Here is a 21,347-nt window from a genome sequence, read left to right as displayed (position 1 = left end):
AAACCTAATTTTTTATAGTTAAAATAAAAACAGGTCTATAATAAGGGACAGAAGAAATGGACAAATAACTGATGTGAGTAAATAAAGTGTGAATCAAGAAAAGGACAAGTAGTCAGACAAAATAATATCAGACTGTTGATACAGTAAAATGTTGCTGAGAGGCTATAATGCAGATTAGTGGAGCAGATTGTCGTCTTGTGGCCTCCTTGGGCCTCGTTCCATAAAACCCACTAAGAAAAGCGAGTGTAAAAGTAAAAAACCTGATTTGAATGAACCAAACAAATCAATTGGGGCTGAATTTGCCGCATGAAAATGCATTAAAGTCCATGCCAGCAGATGAATACGGTCCAGTGAGTCAATATAACCGCTTTGAGACTGTTTTCAGTGGTTTAAAGGCTGTGGAAATCCATAAACTACAACCCGAGCGAGTGGAACTACGTTACCCAGCAGCCCCCGCGGTGACGAAGGCGGAAGAGGCGGAGTTTGAGCCAAAATGAGGGAAAATAAGAACATGTCCGAGTCCCCCTCCTCTCAAGCGGGAAAAGAAATACCGGCGAAAAAACAGAAACTAAGCAGTGACGAGAACAGTAACCCCGATTTATCCGGAGACGAGAATGTAAGCAGCGGAACCGTTTTTATTTTATTACAAACGACCCAAAAATGCGTCCTAGAGGGTTAGCATCGTGCTAAAGTAGCCGCTTTGTTCCTGTGTGCCGGCTACATGTCATTTAGCTGTGATGCTATTAGCTATTCACCACTTTAATGTGTCCAAAACACACTACACATATCTAACTTCATCCCCACTTAGTTTGTTTTGATGTGTATGTGCGTTATAAACATTGTCTTTACGCTCAGACTGCAGTCTTTCACGTGTAACCCAAGATTAGCCTGAGCACGAGCAGCTAATGTAAATGCATTGGTGTGAACGTGGGTTGTGGTGTGTAGCTGTTGGATTAAGCTCCTAGAGATGATTCAAATAATGTTATTGTTATCGCCATCACAGGAGACAAACAGCATCAGAGCCTCTTTAGTCTCTTGCAAATGTTGTTTACATCCTACCTCCAGATTTAAACTACAAAAAGTGGCTTATAGCATTTGCCTGCAACACAATTATGTACAAAGCAATGTAATGCAGATTGTTGTATGCTGTATAATGCATAATAACATGGTCTGCTTGTACTGTTGCTTGTCACAATCATCTAAAAAAGTGAATTAAAATGATGGTTTAGCTGGGAAAGGATAAAGAGTGGATGTTTATACTTTGTGCACTGACATGGTTATCAACAGACATTGATAACTGACATTTCCGCAGCATACATTTAAAATATGTCTACACATCGCCTGCATCGTTTTCCATTTGCAGGATGATGTTGTCAGTGTTACGTCCTGTCAACAGATTTAAACTACCAAAATGTGTTTTATAAGCAGCACAGTAACATGACACCATTGATGTAATGCATACTATTGTAAGCCTAATTATGCAGAATAACAGGGTCTGTTACCTTTACATTGGGATTAATGTTGGTTGTTTGTACTTAGCATACTGTTATTTCCGCGAGAGACATCTTAAATATGTCTCCACATCACCTGCATCTCTTTTTGCATTTGCAGGACGATGCTGTCAGTGTTGAGAGTGGGACCAACGCAGAGCGCCCAGACACGCCCACCAACACTGCCAACGCCCCGGGCAGAAAGAGCTGGGGCAAGGGCAAGTGGAAGTCCAAGAAGTGCCGATATTCTTTTAAATGTGTCAACAGCATGAGGGTGAGTGTGTTACCGTCTCCTGTGTCAGACATACGGATGCATCCAGATATTACCGAGGCAAACGTCTGCTTATAAACTGCTGTTGAACTGATTTTTATAGGAGTATCGCACGATTAAATTGCCACCATGTGTCAGGTGACTTGTTGTCTCGCTTTGCCACAGGTCTGGCGACCCCACATATACACTCTGGGATAAAAACGCCTTTAAACGATTCACGTTCATCTTGGGTGGCGCTAAGCTCTGGATGCAGCGACTGTGCCTGTGCAAAATAGCCTCAGAAGGGAACTTGTTAATAACACAGACTGTTGCCAGCTGTATGTCGCTCATACAGAAGCTTAATAAACCGTTATCACAGAAGCCGTTGTGAAGGGGAACGGATCGGTAACGTAGCCTGACATCCGGCCACGTGACAGGTCCATCACTGTTCTTCCGTTGAGCCAGACCATGTGATTTGTATTCATTTCACCCGATGGATTCGGATTATAATGACACAATGATTTCTGCAGGAGGACCACGGCCAGCCGCTGTTTGGCGTCCAGTTTAATTGGCACAGCAAGGAGGGCGACCCGCTGGTGTTTGCAACAGTTGGGAGTAACAGGGTGAGTCGTGATGAAGCATTTGAGTGAGCAATCATTTCTATTGCATGTTCTGTGGCTTAAGCTAGTATACACTTGAATGTAGAGGTCACACACATGTGTTCTTTTCATTTGTTGACTTGTTCCTGTCTTGTCTTCCCCAGGTAACTCTGTATGAATGTCACTCTCAGGGAGAAATGAGACTCCTGCAGTCTTATGTCGACGCAGACGTATCCTTTCACTCGTTTGAGATGCTTCGCAAACTGAGTATTTAATGTGACGGTGGATTAAATTCAAATCTTCCAATATTTTCCCTTGTTCTTGGCGTGTATCTGGTGCCGTTTATTGCTTAATGATGATGGTTACAGACAGAAATGTATTACCTTGAAGGTCAGATCAACGTTAACGCAAAGTGATCCACAGTAGTTGCGCTTCGTGCTTTCGTTTGTGTTTAAAGTAAGAACTTCCTGTTCACCCGTGACCTTCAAACCCCTGATTAACATCACCTGACCTCTGCACTCATAGACTGATAGATTATGTACATGCTACCATCGATTGATCAAATGCTGACTATAAAGACAATACATACACAACTATATGAATTAGAAAAGTATAAATAAACATGCTAAATGGCTCCTACAGTCAGGGTCACTGCTTAAGATCCCAACCATGGATGGACGCTCTGGTCTAGTTCAAATATCATATCAGTTTTTTGTTTTAAGTTCCTTGACTAAACGCGTTAAGGCGGACGAAAACTTCTATACGTGTGCCTGGACCTACGACACCAACACAAGCCATCCTCTCCTGGCTGTCGCCGGCTCCCGCGGCATCATTCGGGTGATCAACCACATCACGATGCAGTGTATCAAGGTAAAGCGGACGTGTCCCCTCATAGCTAACAGACTCTTTTTGACATTTCTTTACATCTTATACATGCTTTCTTTTAAAAGTAAATGAATTAAAGATGCATTTAGTGAACAGAACTGTAGCCAACAGCGCATCACAGATGTTTAAAGCAGGATGACGGAGAATAGGAGATGCCTTGGCTTGTTTTTGCTGAGCCGTGTGCAATATTGCTGTCAGTTTGAGCCATTTTCAATGTGGTTTTGTCTCAATTTGACTGCCTGTGTTTTCAGTACATGTTCCCCAAGTTCAGATTGATGTCATATCAAGAGTTTATGAAATTACAACCTTTTTATCGTGCATTTCCAGCATTATGTAGGTCACGGAAATGCCATCAACGAGCTCAAGTTTCATCCCAGGGATCCAAATCTACTCCTGTCTGTCAGCAAAGGTACAAATAATAAACTTTCAACAGTAATAATAATGTGATTAAACTATGACACAGAGAAGAATCAACTCTGATGGCTTTATAGCCTCATCTCAACACTAAAAAGTCCTCTCTCATCAGCGTTACTTCCTTCTTTGTGCATCAGCACGTCTATAAAGTAAAACATATTTTTATGACAATGTGACAGTCAGGTGCTTCTTCGTCTCGTGGTCCAGGGAAAAGCACACCGCAGGACCTGCTCGCTCAGGGTCATGTGAAGTTTAATCTTTTATTTAATCAGGTGAACGATGGCACACGTCGTGATTTTCCAGTTGTTAAAGTCACACCACGTAGGTGCCCAGAACATCCCTCCTGTCCTCGCCTCGCCGGGCTTAAAGGGCATCGTGATACTCACTGTTGGACCAACGTAAAGGAGGTGTCGCTCACTTAAATCAGCTGCTAACGCTGCTGCACCGTCATGACCAACGCTGCCAGTGACACATTAGTTAGTGAAGAGTTCACCTTTGATGAAAGGATGCGTTAAAACACGTGTTTAATGTCGAGTTGTTGGACACATCTGTGCTCGTTTGTTTGACCACAAATGTTTTCTTCAATTGTTTATCTACTATTTTCCACATTCAACACTTACAATGGCATTTAAATGGATATAATAATGATAACATCATATTTTAAAGAGTTATAAATAAATAAAAAACATTATTAATGATACAGATATAAAATTATACATGAATTAAAAATAAATAAAAGCTGCTGCACGCCGCGACCCCCCTGAATAAGCGGTTGGCGCTGAGATGAGATGAACTAAAGTACTTTTTTATCGACTCCTGAGGAGTTAAATGTTAATGATTGTTACAGAGTTTGTCCGGGTGCTTGAAATCCTTGAAAATGCTTGAATTTTAATGTTGTGTTTTCAAGGTTTGAGTGTAATTAAGTTTCTTATTCTTCTGGTTTTACGAAACACAATTTAAATTCTTTAAAACATAATTACGTCTCTTTTAAAAGGTAAATAATCATCTTCAATGAGGTGCTGGAAAAGCTTGGAAAGGGACCTTGAAAGTGCTTGGATTGACCTTGGAATGGCGTATGATCCCTGTGTTGATTAAAAAAGATTATTTATTAGTTTGTGACCCGACTCGTCTCCTCAGATCACGCCCTTCGTCTCTGGAACATACAGACGGACACACTAGTGGCCATATTCGGTGGCGTGGAAGGTCATCGAGATGAAGTCCTAAGTGCTGTGAGTATCTGGTTAAATCAGCCCCCCTGTGGTGATGAGCCTCAAACAATATGATACCTGGAGTTCAATTATTCTTATTGTTTTTGCAGGATTTTGATCTTCTGGGGGAAAAGATCATGTCCTGTGGGATGGATCACTCCTTAAAACTCTGGCGAATCAATTCAGAGAGAATGCAGAAAGCCATCCGTGGGTCCTACGAGTACAACCCGTCAAAGACCAACAGGTAGAACACAAGTTGACACGTTTTTAACAGGGTTCACTTCACAAGGCACTCACATCTTCAGTTTTCATGGCTTCATTTTGTGTGTGTGTGTGTGTGTTTTCTTCAGGCCTTTCGTCTCACAAAAAATTCACTTCCCCGACTTCTCGACCCGAGACATCCACAGAAACTACGTGGACTGTGTGCGGTGGCTGGGGGATCTTATTCTTTCCAAGGCAAGTCCGTGCGGAGCGTAACTATATATGCTAACAGAAAAACTGACTTTTGGCAACTGTTATTTTTTAGCCAGTGTGTGTGTGTGCCCTGTTTTTTTTTTTCTGCTTCTAATCATTGATGCAAAGAGGTGTGTGTCATGAACGCTGGAGTGGTTCCAGGCCCTGGCTCTTGATTTGCTGCATGCTAAAAAAAACTACCCGGTTTATAAAGAGCCAAGATGGCCGACGTCTGACGGCAGCAGGTGTTCCTCATCCTCCTCATCTCCGCACAGGCCGCACTTCAGCTCAGCTTTGTCGTCCTTTTGAGTAGTTTCAGTTTCTTTGAGTAGTAGGGCTGGACTGTCACTTTTGTTGACATTGTTGTTTCCTGTTTATTTAGTTCGGGAGGTAAATCTTGTGTCGTTTGTTTCTTCTTAATTTGGTTCGGTAAGGTTTATTATTTCCTAGACAGGAACCTTTTGTTTGTTGTTTTGGCCTCAGTCCACCCTGAAGCCTACAGCTCAGCTTATATATCTCATTATCTTTTGTTCTTTTTGTGTCTATTTCTTAGTATTCAACCAAGCCATTGTTTGTGGCCACTTGGGACTTGGGGAAGATGGGGCTCTTTCATGTCGTGTCCTAGTCCCCCTAGACTGGGGCGTAACAAAACTAATTAAATCCAATCTTACACAATAAAGTGTGCAGAGTCAGAATACTGTCTGAGACAACTCTTAAATATGTTCTCTCCTGAAATTCACATTTTTTGGTTAAATTAAAACATAACAGTGGTGGATTGAAAACGATTTAATAACGTCCTCTTTGCGTATCTTCCCTGTTTCCCTCTCCCGTCCCGCTGCAGTCCTGTGAAAACGCCATCGTCTGCTGGAAACCAGGGAAGATGGAGGACGACATCGATCACATTAAACCCAACGAGTCAAACGTGACGATTCTGGGACGCTTCGATTACAGCCAGTGTGACATTTGGTACATGCGCTTCTCCATGGACTTCTGGCAGAAAGTAATTTCACATTTTATTCTTTTTTTGGACTAAAAATACAACACATTTGATTTGACCTGCAAGTTTATGCATTTATTGCGTATTTCCAGCCACAGTCTTGGTCCTAAAAGTGCAGCTGAGATCTGATATTTTTGTCTCCCGTGACGCTGATTTACAGATGCTGGCTCTGGGAAACCAGGTGGGGAAGCTTTACGTGTGGGACCTTGAAGTGGAAGACCCACACAAAGCAAAGTAAGTGCACAAGACGAGAGGGTTTCAAACTGAACAGAGAGGCAGGGGTTAAGCCCTCGTTGACAGCCAGGACACTCCTCCTGTCACCGATAATCATAGTCTCCAAAAACATGAGTGGAATGACGGCGTAGGCTTCAATTGAGTTTTAACTTGGTTGATATAAAGGGTGTGGACAAAATAACCGAAATACTAGTTTGGTGAAGCTCCTGAGGGAGAGTCAGATGGGGATATCTGAGCTTTATGTTTGTTGATTTGTGAAGCAAATGCACTGAAATCTGTTACTCATGCAGCTTCTTCTTTGCATGTGTGTCAGATTGCATTGTCGGTTGTCATGTTGTAACTGATCCACACAAATTTCAAGTTCATGACAAATGTCACGTAAAAGGGAAACTGGGAATGGGATTTTCTTAATTTGATGAAACGTAAATTAATCTGGTCCTAGATTTTCAAATGTCTTTCACAGCCTTGTGAACGGATTCTGTCATAAGTGGATAATGGTTTGGTTTTTAACGTCTCATGATTAACCCAAAGAATGCCGATTGAGGGTCTAAAATCTTCTGGTCTAGAAAGGAAACGCAAAAGTGGCGTTGCTTTCTCGCTTTTTATTCCGTGTTTAGACGTGGCGTCTTTGGGGGGGAAATCTGCGTGCAGACGGTGACGTGAAAGTGTGTGTCAGGTGTGTAGGCGGAGCTGTGAAGCACTGCCACACAACAGCACCCAGAGCTGGTGCATGCTGGGAAACTTCCTTCTACCGTGTGTGTGTGTGTGTGTGTGTGTGTGTGTGTGTGTGTGTGTGTGTGTGTGTGTGTGTGTGTGTGTGTGTGTGTGTGTGTGTGTGTGTGTGTGTGTGTGTGTGTGTGTGTGTGTGTGTGTGTGTGTGTGTGTGTGTGTGTGTGTGTGTGTGTGTGTGTGTGTGTGTGTGTGTGTGTGTGTGTGTGTGTGTGTGTGTGTGTGTGTGTGTGTGTGTGTGTGTGTGTGTGTGTGTGTGTGTGTGTGTGTGTGTGTGTGTGTGTGTGTGTGTGTGTGTGTGTGTGTGTGTGTGTGTGTGTGTGTGTGAGAGACGCCTGCTCATTGATTAGATTGCATCAGCATGTGTAGATTTTCCCGTGTGTGTAAACGTCTCGTGTAAGAAACACCTAACCTGAATGCCGCTCCTCTCTGGTCTGCAGGTGCACCACACTGACCCTCCCCAAATGCACATCGGCCATCCGGCAAACCAGCTTCAGCCGCGACAGCAGCATTTTGATAGCCGTGTGCGACGACGCTTCAATCTGGCGCTGGGACCGACAGCGCTGAATGCTTCTAGCCCCGCAGAAGGACTTTTGATCCCTGTCGATTCACATCCCCCCCGACCTGTCGTGCACATCGACGCTGCAAGAAATCCGTTTGAACATTTAATCACAGGTGTGGTCTGAAAATGGAGCATTTCCTTTAAAAAAAGAAAGATGGATGAGATGATTCCTGTTGTTTTCCTGTTTGTTTGTTTGTTTGTTTGTTTGTTGGCAGGAAATCCAACAAAACACCAGTAAAGAAAAGGTTTCCCAAATCCTAGATGATAAATTTCAACGTTAAGGAGTCGTAATCTCAGCGTGTAGGGGAGTATTTAACGTTAGCAGAGTGCCTTCTAGATGTCTATGCAGCCTCATTGTTGATGAATGAATCAAAAGCTAAACAAGTGGAATCATCTTTTATTTTGGAGGAATAAGCTTTTAAGACACAACCGATCAAATGACCAAAGATGAGTTTTCTTTGCAGTGTGCCACATTTTAAATTCCTTGTTTCACACAAAAGAAATGAAGCTTTTCTCCTTTTATTCCTTTACATGTTTTAGTTGGAACTCATGTTTGCTTTCATGCCCCCTCCCCTCTCTCCCCTCTCCACTCAAACACACGTTGGAGGCTTTGAGTACTCAATAAAATGTATTTTGTAAATATAAACTCCAGAGTCAGTTTCTGCATTTATTGACCTTTGACCGTGGAAACGTGTTTGGATGGGGGTACGTTGTAACACGCCGTTGCCTACAGTGTGACAGGGATCTGCAGCACGGTCTGCAGCCTCCCACCACCTCGGCTCCACCCAGGACACTTGAACGTCCCACTGATGGAAACAGTCCCAACATGTTTGTTGTTGTTTACCTGAACTCTGCACATGGATGGAGCATGAGCAGATCAGAGCTCACTTTAGTGTGTTTGGATTGGGTTACACTGTGTTTTAAGCCTCTGTCTCTCAAATATGGAGAAGGAAAATTAAACAAAACTGCCATTTATATTTAAATAAAACCCATCAAGTGAACTGGCTTTGAGTTTAAATCCCCCTATAATAAAAGGTCTAAAAGGTTTTCTACAGAAACCTCGGTTTATTTCTGTACCACAGTTTAATGAGGATCACAGATCTTTTAAGGCCTTGTGGAAGGTCTGTTGGGGTAATACTGAAGGGTTCCTGAAGTCCCACCTTCTCATGAACCGCCTCTGATCAAAAACCTCCAGCTCCAAAGCTCAACACCCCAAACAGCAATGACGTTTGGTCGGAGTGCGCACGGGCACGGGCTGCGCTGCGCTGTGCCGCGCGCCTCTTATCTCCAGGGAACGGCTCTGAGCGCGCACCGCGGACTTTCGCCCCTCCACTTTGATTGGTGAAGATAAGACACACGGCACCGAGAGTCAGCGCGAACATGTTCTCACCAAAGTCGCCTAAAAACCTCTCCAAGTATGTCTTCGGGTCGTCGCAGGGCGCAGCGGAGCAGATCTGCATGGTTGAATGTCAGCCGGACTGCACCTGTGGTGGCGCCGGCGGCTGCACGACACACTGCGCGCCACGGTCCAAGGTAGGCCTCCGGACAGACGAGGATGGGACACGCACGTTTGTACTTTACATGAGTGTTTCCACTGCTGCTCCACAACACTTCACATGGAAACACTGAACTTTTCCGCCAGCTTCAGCTACAGGTCACTTTGAAAATTAACATTTCACATTAAAAGGTTCATAAAATATGATGTGCTCTGTAGATTAGGTAGAGGACAGTACTCTAAACGCCGAAAACACGTGAATGCATCAGTAATAAAATCAGGTTTCCTGCCTTAAGTGTTCCAACTTCATACTTAAAGCATGTTTGGCCATTAAAGTGACTTGTACCTAAGTATTTATTGCAGTATTGCTCCAACTTAAATAAATAAAGTGACGTTTTAAGTGTAAGACTTGTACCTACTTTTACTTTTTCTTGAGTAAAGAGTGTGAATAACTCCTTCGCCACTGAAACATTAGTTGATTGACAGCGGAAAAGGCTGCTTTAATCCAGATATTATGGCTTTTTAGCATATAAAGTGTTAATTTGACTGTAAAATCTTAATCTGTGAAGTTGCTGCTAACAATATAACACATTTAATGAAGTAAAAAGTACAATATTTTCCTCTAAAATGTAGAAGAGTGGAAGCATAAAGGAGCATGACATGGGAATACTTGAGTAAAGTGAAAGTACAGACTCTTTGAGTCATCCTCTCTACACACACTCTCTCTCTACACTTTTATTTGACTCTATATTTCCTATTTTGAAATACCGGATAGTTTTACCTCTTCAGGCCTTTTGAACTAATCCAAATCAAAGCAATGCCTCTTGGTCGTGCCAAGTACACACTCCATATGTGTGTGAGATGATTTGATGTCTGCGTTGGACAAACGTCTGATTGTCAGAAGGTGAACGAAGTTGTGATTATGCTCATGTTTCATCTGTAACGTCACAGCTCGAGTTGCTTCGCAGGTTGAATGCACTTACTGTGTGTGCTCTGGACAAAAGCCAAATGAGTGTAACGTAGTCATGCACAGTCATTGCATCTGGACGGGTTCAGGACGACACCATGAGTGTAACCAAACACACACGCTGAGTGTTGCCACAGTTGCATTAGCAGCGTGTTTAGGCTCGAGAGGAAGGAGCCAAGCCGCCTCCTTTTTAGTCCAAGTTCTGGACACAAAGTGTGAAAGAACTTTGTCGTAATGGAAGTTTTAACAGAAAACTCAGTCAATATGAGGTTGATAAAGACTTCAAGACGTCATTTTAAATAGAAAAAGTCCAACTTAATAAGGGTCAGTCTATATAAACCAGCAGAAACCTTTATGCTGCATTCAAGTGACCAAAATAATATTGGAGGTTGCATTGTAATGTATTGTTGTATCCCTCCTCCACTGAGTAAATACCACAGATAACGGTTTATGCATCCAATTCAAAGCAGTTGATTGAGTGACACATGCAGGATCATATTCATGTGTAGCTGCCAAAGAAAGGTTCAGACGGGGTCGTGTGGCGGCAGGACGTCACGATGCAGCTCCTCAGAGTTATTGACTGCAAATATAGTAATGATAGAGATGAATGCTGTTTAAGTCTGTTTGCTGCTCTGCACAGTTAAGAGCACGAAGACAAGCTGAGGTGATGCAGGGAACACTAATGAACTCTAATCTTTCTCATGGGCTTCTTCACTTTCGTTGCATATTTTGCCACACTGTGATGCACAGTTGAATACAGTGTTTGAAATATGCAGCAGGTGATGATCCAGCAGCATTAGTAACAATATAAATGATTCATTCACATTAACCTCAGTGTTTGATTATGTGTGTTATCTTAAATGCCTAAAATGCCACATGTAGAGCAGAGTCAGACGAGTCTCTGATCTGTTTGGGACCTCACTGGACCCCCTCAGGTTCCCACGAGCTGACACTGATCCCAAGATCGGGCCTCACTGACGCCTGTAAGCTCTATGTCGACTCCTTTGTACAGTACGTGCACTGCAGCCTTTAACCCTCGAGACGTCACCCAGAGGAACTGCATGTATGTGAGAATGCAAAGAGGCATACATGTAAAGAGAATGTAAAGAGGCATACATGTAAAGAGGCATACATGTAAAGAGGCATACATGTAAAGAGGCATACATGTAAAGAGGCATACATGTAAAGAGGCATACATGTAAAGAGGCATACATGTAAAGAGGCATACATGTAAAGAGGCATACATGTAAAGAGGCATACATGTAAAGAGAATGCAAAGAGGCATACATGTAAAGAGGCATACATGTAAAGAGGCATACATGTAGAGCAGAGTTAGATGAGTCTCTGATGTGTTTTGGACCTCATTGGACCCCCTTTAACCCTCGAGACGTCACCCAGAGGAACTGCACGTATGTGAGAATGCAAAGAGTATTTTCCCCCTCATGTACAAGATCGACAAACCACAAACACAGTAGCGTCGCCGTAGAGCTGTTGATGTTTCTGGGAAATGTTTGTCTGTGTGATCCGTTGACCTTTGAGCGGTTGAACGGCACTCGTGAACCCAGAAGTCAACATGTTTGTCACGTGGGGACAGATCTGTAGTCACTGTACTGCGTCATTTACTGTGCCTTTAAAGATTTAATTAGGGAGACAATTTTGATTGGCTGTGAAAGAGATTCTCAGAGATCTGATGCTGTAAAGTGTTTAAAAGTAACCCTCTAACCTGGGGCTGTAGTTAAATAATAATGTTTACCCAAAGTTGTTGCGTTAATGTACTTTTTATCTCCCTTGGACACACCGCAGCAGTCGCACAGTGAAGTGCAGATCCACAGACTCACACTTTTAGTCACATATCTTGAGGTCAGAGGTCAACAAACCCCTTTGAAAATGGCCGTTTCAGTTTTTTCCCCTCGCCAAAACGGGGCTTGACTCCAGTCGTGTGAGGAGCCAGAGACCACTGACTTTAAGCAGAGTCACGTTGGGAGGCTTAGGTGAAGGGCGAGTCATGTGGTTTTTAGGCCCCCAGCACAAAAAATGCTGGACTTTCTTCCCATCTTATGACAGGAGTGAACGTGTCAAGTGGTGTTTAAGTGTTTAAAGTGAATTCACCACCTAATTCAGCCACCTCCTGCAGAACAGCGTGGAGCAAACGCAGAAAGTAAAAGTGGCTTTGCTGTGCTGATGTACAGGGAGGTTAAATCTACTGGGCTGCTTTGCCAATAAAGCTTAACCCTCAAGATATAACATCTCACTGTCAACACAAAGGTGTTTTTATTGTGTCTCAATACAAAATAAGCAGCTAGGAGTTTTTGAATCCTGGATGAGGCTTTTATAGTCATGATTTTATGTTATTTATGTGTTTATTTTGCCTCGTTTGGTTTGAAAAATGACTATTTACCTAAATTATATTTGATTATTTCCAGGCATTTCTCAAAATTGATTTATTTTTATGTAAAAGTTGTAAAAAATTAAAGAAAAAAACAGCATAAATGGGAAGAAAACATATATTTTGTCCAAAAACAGAAAAAAGAAAAACATGAACAGCATGAAAATCATTCACACCATTGGGTCTAAGAGGATGTGACGCCTATATTTCAAAATAAAGGTCAATATAGTGTCAATGTCTTTATTATTACATTGCTACAGAAACATGAAACGTACTTTAATCCCCCACAATCTCAAAGCTATAATTCAAAATTGCAGCAGTTGCTTATTAACTGTTGGGATTTGAGGAACACGTATAGGCTGAATGGGGTCGACTGGGGCTCGTTGAGTCCCAGTTTGAACGCTTGTTGACTCGTTGAATCGGTTCCACCTGTATTTCGTGCCCTGAGGATGAAGAGAGACAAAGAAAGCAAAGGGAAGCTTACATTGATGGAACAGGAAATGAAAAGTGTCTCTGTCTTTGTTCCTGAGCCACCACAGCCTATAGACGATGTGACCTTAAGATGCTCTTTGATAGGGGGAACTCACTCCTGTCATTTTCATTTCATCTCTTTCTAATTTCAGGAGAATGGCCCTGACATCCAGCAACGAGGCCTTGACAACTTGGCCTATGAGTACGGGAGTCAGAGCGAGCTCAGCCCTCCGCCAAAAACTGCCTCCAGTGCAACTTTTAAGCTCCTGGGACTCGCTGCTGAGCACCAGGCCCGAGCTATCGAGAGCAGAATCTGCAGCCTGAGTGGGGTTTTTGCTGTCAGCGTGTCTTTACCCAGCAGCTTGGCCAAAGTGGACTATGATACCTCAGCTATCACAACCAAAGAGATCTCCCTGGAGCTCCAGAGCGTGGGATTCAATGTGGAGTCAGCAGTGCACATCAGCGTGGACGGCATGCACTGCCAGTCCTGTGTGCAGTCCATCGAGGGACGCATTGGTCCTCTACCTGGGGTTTCACACATTCAGGTGTCCCTTCAAGACGCTGCAGCGCTGATTGTGTATCAACCTGTTGTAGTCACACAACAGGAGCTGAGAGACAGGATCGAGGACATGGGTTTTGGTGCCGCGTTATTAGCTGATGATCCACCTGGACGTGATATAAGCTACTGGCAGAGGGACGCCTCGACCTCTACTGTAACCCTTTGGATCAGGGGGATGACGTGCAACTCGTGCGTGCAGTCCATAGAAGGGATGATCTCTCAGGTGACGGGAGTGCGGTCCATAGCGGTGTCACTGGAGGAGGAAAAGGGACGGATAACCTTTGACCCCAGCCTGACGGAGCCGGAGCAGCTTAGGGCAGCTGTCGAAGACATGGGCTTTGACGCGTCACTTGAAGGTAGGGAGAAATGTTTTCTCATAGTTCTGTTGGTTAATCTGGAGCATACAGACACAATCTCACTTACAGGAAATACTCCGTTTGGTTTAGGCGAGGGTGGGTGGAGCGAATCTCTCGCCGGTCCTCGTTGGCGCCCTCTCTTTCAGCCTCTGAGGTGTATTTCCTTCTGGTCTTGAAGACTGTGTAGTGAACTCTCCCACGTATTCTTAGAGTTAGATGAGCAGATTGATCACTGAGAGTTAATAATGAATAATGAAAAAAAACATAAAGTAAATAAAATACAGTGAAGTGAACACAACTTGTTATTGAATGTGGGATTTTTATCCTGTCACAATAAAATCCACACCTGAGCTCTTCATCTTCATCTTTCCCAGAAGAAGAGTTGGTTTTTGGCATAAAAGTAATATTGAACGTTTTTTTCTCCCGTTGTTTGATGCCCTTGACCAACACGTGTTGTTGTCATGAAACTACGTTTGTCATCCCACCCATGAATTTTTGTGCAGGACATGCTAAGATGCATTCAAGTCACGACAGATGTGCGTCCTCCACAGAGATGGGTCTGTCTGTCTGTCTGTCCATCTGTCCGTCTTTTCTCTCTCTCTCTCTCCTTCTCTTCCTCTCTCCGGTGCAGACAGATGTCCGTCCTCCACAGAGCTGGGTCTGTCTGACGTTCCTGTCCGTTATAGTGAAGGTTTTCGTCTTGTTGGATCTCTGTAAATCATGAATACGTCATAGAGTGTGGTCTTTACCTGCTCTGCAAAGTGTCCTGAGATAACTTTGGTTATGATTTGGCAATATAGATAAAACTGAATTGAATTGAATTCAGGAGAACATCATTTATATCCAGAACCTGTTCATCAATGTTGTTGGATTTGTGTGTAAAAAAAAAGCTGCATGAGCGAAAAATGCTTTTAATTAAATTCTTTCCAGTGCACCTCATCTTCATCTCCGCCACCGGTTACCGTGGAAACCAGACAAGTATGCTCTCGAGTCCTAGACATGGAGGGCTCTCACGGCTTTCTTGTTGGATTAAATGACGGGAACAGCTTGCCAAAACGTGGAATTAACTCGGGCCGATTATGAGTAGATTCTTTCATGTTCGGTTTTTTCACTTTTAACCGTCAAGGTCACACTTTCTTTTTTCTTTAGCTCTAAAGCAGAGAAAGGTGCAGCGTCTGGCTTGCACTTGCATTAAGGTCACAACTCAAAGCTTGCTTAGAAGTTATATATTATATGTTGGTTGGTTGGAAGTTTACCTGGTTGCTGCTCTACTGCTGCGGTTACTTTCTTAGTTTTTACTTTAGTGTTGCAACCTCTTGAAACCCCAAAGTCACACAATCACACACACTAACTGACTGACTGATCGAGGCAGCAGTAGACCGGCAACTCCTGTGCTCTGTGAGGTAAAAATGACGAGAGCATACATATATATGCAACGGCTTCAGTTCTGCTGTCAAGTAAATGCAGCGAAGTAAAAAGAATTGATACATTGCTCTGAAATCTACTGAAGTAGAAGTATAAAAGATTAGAAAGAGGAAATACTGCAACAACTGCAGTATCTATCCTGCACCTTTAAGCATCGTGCCGCCAATGATTTTGTTCCTCTTCCTCTGCAGAACCTGCAAAGATCATCCCGCGTCATGAAAAGTCCAGGCCTCTTAGCGCTGAACTTTCCCAACTCTCTGACGTGCAATCGTCCAATAAGACGGGAGTCAGCAATGGCACTGGATCACAGGGAACCTCTGGAAGTGAGATCAAAGTCCAAAAATGCTTCATTCGCGTAATGGGAATGACCTGTGCCTCCTGCGTCGCCAACATTGAGAGGAACCTGAGCAAACACAAGGGTAAAGCCAGCTCGGGTGCTTTTGTGCATTACGAGTGTTACTTTACATCTTGTAATGTTTTACTTTGACTTGTAGGAATCGTCTCGGTGTTGGTGTCGCTCATGGCTGGAAAGGCGGAGGTGAGATATGATTCGGGAGTCACGAGCGCTGCCGCTGTAAGTCAGCTCATAGAGGACTTGGGCTTTGGCGCCAAGGTGATAGAGGACAATGCAGTGACACACGGCAAACTGGACCTCACTGTGAGTCAGTTGAGAGGAATAAAATGAATTTGCATATGTGTTATCCTCCCAAAATACCACAGTAAGTCGCGTATTTAAACCATTATTACCTGCAGATAACAGGCATGACATGTGCATCATGTGTGCACAACATCGAGTCCAAGCTCACCTCAACCAAAGGGATCCTCGAGGCCTCCGTCGCTCTGGCAACCAAAAAAGCCCAGATCCAGTTTGACCCAGATGTGCTCGGAGCTCGAGATATTATCAAGATCATCCAGGTAATAATCACTTACATTACATTTCAAACCTCCTCCCCTGTTGATGTCACTATTTATGCACTTTTTCATGTTTCTCATTCTAGAGTCTGGGTTTCGAGGCCGGTCTGGTGAAGGCGGGCTTTAAAAACAACCTGGATCACACAGAAGAAATCAAACAGCAAGTATCTGGTTTAAGATTGTCCTCAAACTTGTGGAAAATGACAAACATAAACATGTAAATCAATAGAAATCAGTGCAAAGGTAAAAAAAGGAAACAAAGGTGATTTCTGTGGCATCTTCTTTCCATAATTTGACACATTTCTGGTTCCTCTCCAGGTGGAAGAACTCGTTTCTGCTCAGCCTTGTCTTCGGCCTGCCCGTCATGGGCCTCATGATCTACATGATGGTGATGGACAGCCAGCACCAGGAACACGGAGGCTCCATGCCCGAGGAGCAGAACCTGCTGCCCGGCCTCTCCCTCTTAAACCTGGCCTTCTTCCTGCTCTGTACACCTGTGCAGGTAAGGGTCTTTTAAGAGCATGATGCATTCACAAAGTATGAGGCCTTTAATCAAACATACATTCATGCACCAAGCCTCTTTTTCCTCCCTCCAGATCTTTGGAGGCCGGTACTTCTACGTCCAGGCTTATCGCTCGTTAAAACACCGCACGGCCAACATGGACGTGCTGATCGTGTTAGCCACCTCTATCGCCTACATCTACTCCTGCGTGGTCCTTGTCGTAGCCATGGCGGAGCGAGCCAGCCAGAGCCCCATCACCTTTTTCGACACTCCGCCCATGCTGTTTGTGTTCATCGCGCTGGGTCGATGGCTGGAGCACGTTGCAAAAGTAGAAACAACATGTACTTGTTTCATGATTCTCACATAAATGTTGTATAACATTTCTTTTGGTGCTGTTTTAAAACTTGGAAACTTGAACAGCATTGTAGTATATAATAATTTGACTTCAGTAAAAGTGTAATTACTTTACTTTCGGCTGTAATTCATTGTACTTTTAATCTGCAGAGTAAGACCTCCGAGGCGTTGGCCAAATTAATGTCCCTTCAAGCCACGGACGCCACGGTGGTCACTTTGGGACGCGACCACTCCATCATCAGGTGAGACACACACAAGATGAATGTTGTCCAAAAGCCTTTCAAAGTGTACTAATTTGTATGAATTTAAAATATGCTTTTGCATTTCTTGAGTGAGGAGCAGGTGGTGGTGGAGCTGGTCCAGCGGGGTGACATCGTGAAAGTCGCCCCGGGAGGAAAGTTCCCCGTCGATGGAAAGGTGATCGAGGGAAGCTCTATGGCAGACGAGTCCTTGATCACAGGTCGGAGAACTGCCGGAGAGCTATTTGATATTTATTTTAAGAGATTCATTAGCTGCTGTTACATCCAAGCCATTAGGAAGATTACATGTGATTTTACAGCCTTTAAAAATACGTTATCGTCTTTCTCGCATGGTCTGTGTTTCTGCCTGTGTCAGGTGAGCCCATGCCCGTCTGTAAGAAGGTGGGCAGTTTGGTGATTGCCGGCTCCATCAACGCTCACGGTGCTCTTCTGGTGGAGGCCACACACGTCGGTGCAGACACAACTCTGTCTCAGATCGTTAAACTGGTGGAAGAGGCCCAAACCTCAAAGGTACGAGGCGGTTTGAACTTTCTCATTTTCACATTTAAAAAACTAAACAAAAACAGACGTGACAGGAGCACTGGAACAGAAACTCTCTCTTTAATTGATCAGCTGAAGTCTCGATCTGTAAAGTAACCACATAAATGGAGTGGAGTCAAAAATATGTGTATTCACACTCGTCTGTTGTGTTTGCTCAGGCACCCATCCAGCAGTTTGCAGACAGGCTCAGCGGTTACTTCGTGCCCTTCATAATCATCGTCTCTCTGCTGACGCTCGGGGCCTGGCTGGCAATTGGGTTTGTCGACTTTGACATTGTGAGGGACAACTTCCCGGTAGGTGCGCTCACAAATGCTTTCCCTACTGAATTGAATTACTCTCATTACTCTCCGGGATGAATGAAGTTGAACTTGAACTTATGCAAACAAAAGAAAGCAGCTTTCATGAATATTTTTATATTACCATCTTCCTCCCAGGGTTACAACCAGAACATCTCCAAGGCCGAAGTCATCGTCCGCTTTGCCTTCCAGGCATCCATCACAGTTCTGTCCATCGCCTGCCCCTGCTCTCTGGGGCTGGCGACCCCGACAGCTGTCATGGTGGGCACAGGGGTCGGAGCTCAGAACGGGATCCTCATCAAAGGAGGCGAGCCGCTGGAGATGGCCCACAAGGCAATGCTCTTTACATCCTGCTTCATTTGACATCTACATTTTTATAGATTTTATTATTACTAACTTTGATTTTTTGACAATATAACTTCTCCAAGTATTATGGTCGACACTTTCTGTGCACATTTGCCCTCCAAAGACTCAGACACCTATTGGTTTTTTCAAACTTTTATGCACATTTGTGACCTCCACACTCCCTACATCACTTCCTTTAGGGGGAAACACCTGGATTGTTATTGTTTACAGATGCAGGTCGCACATCTTAAAGGTATTTTCATGATCTCACAGATGCGTACAGTGTGCCCCGGGCATTTATGAGATGACAAACATACCTGTGAAGAAGCAAACTGCTGAAGAATAACAACTAAATAAGTAGAGTTTGTGTTGGGAAGGCTATGACAAACATTAAACAGAAGATGGAGTCATGATTCTGCTGCTTCTGCTCCCTCAGATCAGCGTGGTGATGTTCGATAAGACCGGTACGATAACAAACGGCGTCCCACGGGTGACTCGTGTGTTGGTGCTGTGGGAAATGGCTCGCATGCCCCTGAGGAAGATCCTGGCGGTAGTAGGCACAGCAGAGGCCAGCAGCGAGCACCCGCTGGGCATCGCGGTCGCCAAACACTGCAAAGAGGTGAGAGAGATGCTTCTATCTGTGTGCATGTGTCAGTGTTGTGATTACAGCAGTTTCAAAGTCTTCTTAACATCTCCAACTCTGTGTTTGTATAATCTGTAAAGCTTTAATTTGATCATCTGTCTGTGTGCACGTAACAGGAGCTGGGCTATGACTTGCTGGGCTACTGCCAGGACTTCCAGGCCGTGCCCGGGTGTGGGATCAGCTGCCGGGTTTCCAACGTGGAACATCTGGTGCAGCAGCAGAACGAAGAGCACTTCCTGCTGCCGGGCGCCACCACAGACGAAAGCAGCCTGCTGTCTGCTGCCGAGGACACGCCTGCAGGTCTGAGGACCTTCAGTGTCCCAGGTTACCTTTACCTGTTGCTTCACTTGTTTTTTACAAAACGTCCTGTCTTCCAGGCGAGCCTTCGTCTTATTCAGTCCTGATAGGGAATCGAGAGTGGATGCGGAGGAACGGCCACCACATCGGAGCAGACGTTGATGCTGCCATGTGCAGCCATGAGACAAAAGGGCAGACGGCTATCCTCGTCGCTATCGATGGTGAGGATAAAACCTGCAAACTGAAACAAAACAACCTTAATGTTTATTTTCTTACCTCGCACCGCATGCTGTGTTATGTTGTCTGCAGGTGTGCTGTGTGCCATGTTTGCCATCGCAGACACGGTGAAGGCAGAGTCAGCGTTAGCGGTGCATACGCTCAACAGCATGGGCATCGAGGTGGTGATGATCACAGGAGACAACAGGCGCACAGCTAAAGCCATTGCTGCACAGGTAAGACACATGAATAAGGGATTCTTAAAGAGGCACCTGAGACCGGTATATTAATAAATGAAACGTTTGTGTGACCACAGGTGGGGATCAAAAAGGTGTTTGCAGAGGTGCTGCCATCACATAAGGTGGCCAAAGTGCAAGAGCTGCAGGAACAAGGCCGTCGAGTGGCCATGGTGGGGGACGGCGTCAATGACTCGCCCGCCCTCGCTCGGGCAGATGTCGGCATCGCCATCGGCACAGGCACAGACGTGGCCATCGAGGCGGCCGACATCGTCCTCATTCGAGTAGGTGACACACTGCGACAGACAGTCTGCGTGGAAGTAACCGGTTTAAAATGAGGGTTTTTACACTCTGCAGAACGACCTGCTGGATGTGGTGGCCAGCGTGGAGCTGTCGAAGAAGACGGTGCGGAGGATACGGACCAACTTTGTCTTCGCTCTCATCTACAACCTTCTGGGAATACCCATCGCTGCAGGTGAGGGCGCTCAGAGTCCAGCTCCAGCCAATAAAAGATAGAGATTTAGAATAGTTTATTGTTGAGGATGGGGGAGAGCCAAGCTGGTGAAGGAGAGATGGATTATGGGTCCGGAGAGATGAAGGGTGAGGGGAGCCGTCTTTTCGTTGGATGCTTTATTCAAACAAAGAGAGGAGAGAAAGAAAAGAAAGGAAATATGGGTTTGGGGGGAGGGATTTGAAAATGGAGTCAAATGCAGGAATGAGACGTGTTCGAGGTGTTGCAGGTGTGTTCATGCCTGTCGGCCTGGTGCTCCAACCCTGGATGGGCTCTGCTGCGATGGCTGCCTCGTCAGTTTCAGTGGTCCTGTCGTCTTTACTGCTGAGAATGTGAGTTCATATTTAATCGTATGAATTTTCTTTGCTGTGGCCTCTCTTCATTAGACGTTTCATCATCTCACTCGAGATCGGAGGTGGATGTAATAACCACCTTGTTTCCTCCAGGTATAAGAAAACCTCGGCGGAGCTGTACGAGGTGCGAGTGCTGGGCCAAATGAGGAGCCTTCGGTCGTCGCAGATCAGCACACATCTGGGTCTGGACGGCCAGCGGCGCAGCCCGGCTATCCCCACCCGAGCTCGGGAGCAACTGAGCCAAAGAGATGGCGTCCCACGCAGCCAGGGACCGTCCATGAACTCAGAAGTGTTGTAAAGGGAAAAAGGGAAGTAGGACTAACACACTTTCTGCTCCTCGTGTTTACGAATTCTGTACTATTTTTTGTGTATTTATGTAAATATAAAAGTCTAATTGTGCAC

At 44.6% G+C, this 21,347-nt stretch overlaps 2 protein-coding genes across 2 annotated transcripts; both read left to right on the top strand.

The window, feature by feature from the left end:
* Positions 1–487: 487 nt before the first annotated feature.
* On the top strand, positions 488–8,383 carry eed (embryonic ectoderm development). The gene is made up of 12 exons (XM_083937725.1): positions 488–616; positions 1,612–1,764; positions 2,271–2,363; positions 2,504–2,569; positions 3,084–3,209; positions 3,552–3,633; positions 4,776–4,867; positions 4,957–5,090; positions 5,197–5,302; positions 6,141–6,299; positions 6,457–6,530; positions 7,700–8,383. Exons 1-12 carry the CDS (start codon positions 494–496, stop codon positions 7,824–7,826), a joined length of 1,335 nt encoding a protein of 444 aa, XP_083793851.1. The 5' UTR covers positions 488–493; the 3' UTR covers positions 7,827–8,383.
* An 818-nt stretch (positions 8,384–9,201) lies between these two features.
* On the top strand, positions 9,202–21,243 carry atp7b (ATPase copper transporting beta; the record flags this gene model as incomplete). Its single annotated transcript, XM_083937985.1, has 21 exons — positions 9,202–9,354; positions 13,293–14,055; positions 15,672–15,899; positions 15,975–16,138; positions 16,234–16,395; positions 16,479–16,585; positions 16,711–16,894; positions 16,989–17,222; positions 17,399–17,490; positions 17,581–17,708; positions 17,864–18,018; positions 18,207–18,341; positions 18,483–18,677; positions 19,126–19,308; positions 19,449–19,632; positions 19,710–19,850; positions 19,939–20,081; positions 20,162–20,365; positions 20,439–20,556; positions 20,822–20,924; positions 21,039–21,243. The coding sequence occupies 21 exons, from the start codon at positions 9,202–9,204 to the stop codon at positions 21,241–21,243; spliced, it is 3,981 nt and encodes a 1,326-aa protein (XP_083794111.1).
* Between the last annotated feature and the right edge of the window lie 104 nt (positions 21,244–21,347).

Source organism: Echiichthys vipera, assembly GCF_963691815.1.
Source record: "Echiichthys vipera genome assembly, chromosome: 23".
In the NCBI taxonomy this organism is placed as follows: Eukaryota; Metazoa; Chordata; class Actinopteri; order Perciformes; family Trachinidae; genus Echiichthys; species Echiichthys vipera.
The sequence above is the reverse complement of the archived record's forward strand: the minus strand, read 5'-3'. Positions and strand labels throughout refer to the sequence as shown.

Excerpts from the sequence above, each read along its gene's own strand:
- eed (XM_083937725.1), top strand. The coding sequence starts at position 494 with ATGAGGGAAAATAAGAACATGTCCGAGTCCCCCTCCTCTCAAGCGGGA. Across the intron at positions 617-1,611 it reads ATTTATCCGGAGACGAGAAT|GACGATGCTGTCAGTGTTGA; the intron begins GTAAGCAGCGGA and ends TTGCATTTGCAG. Across the intron at positions 4,868-4,956 it reads GAGATGAAGTCCTAAGTGCT|GATTTTGATCTTCTGGGGGA; the intron begins GTGAGTATCTGG and ends TTGTTTTTGCAG.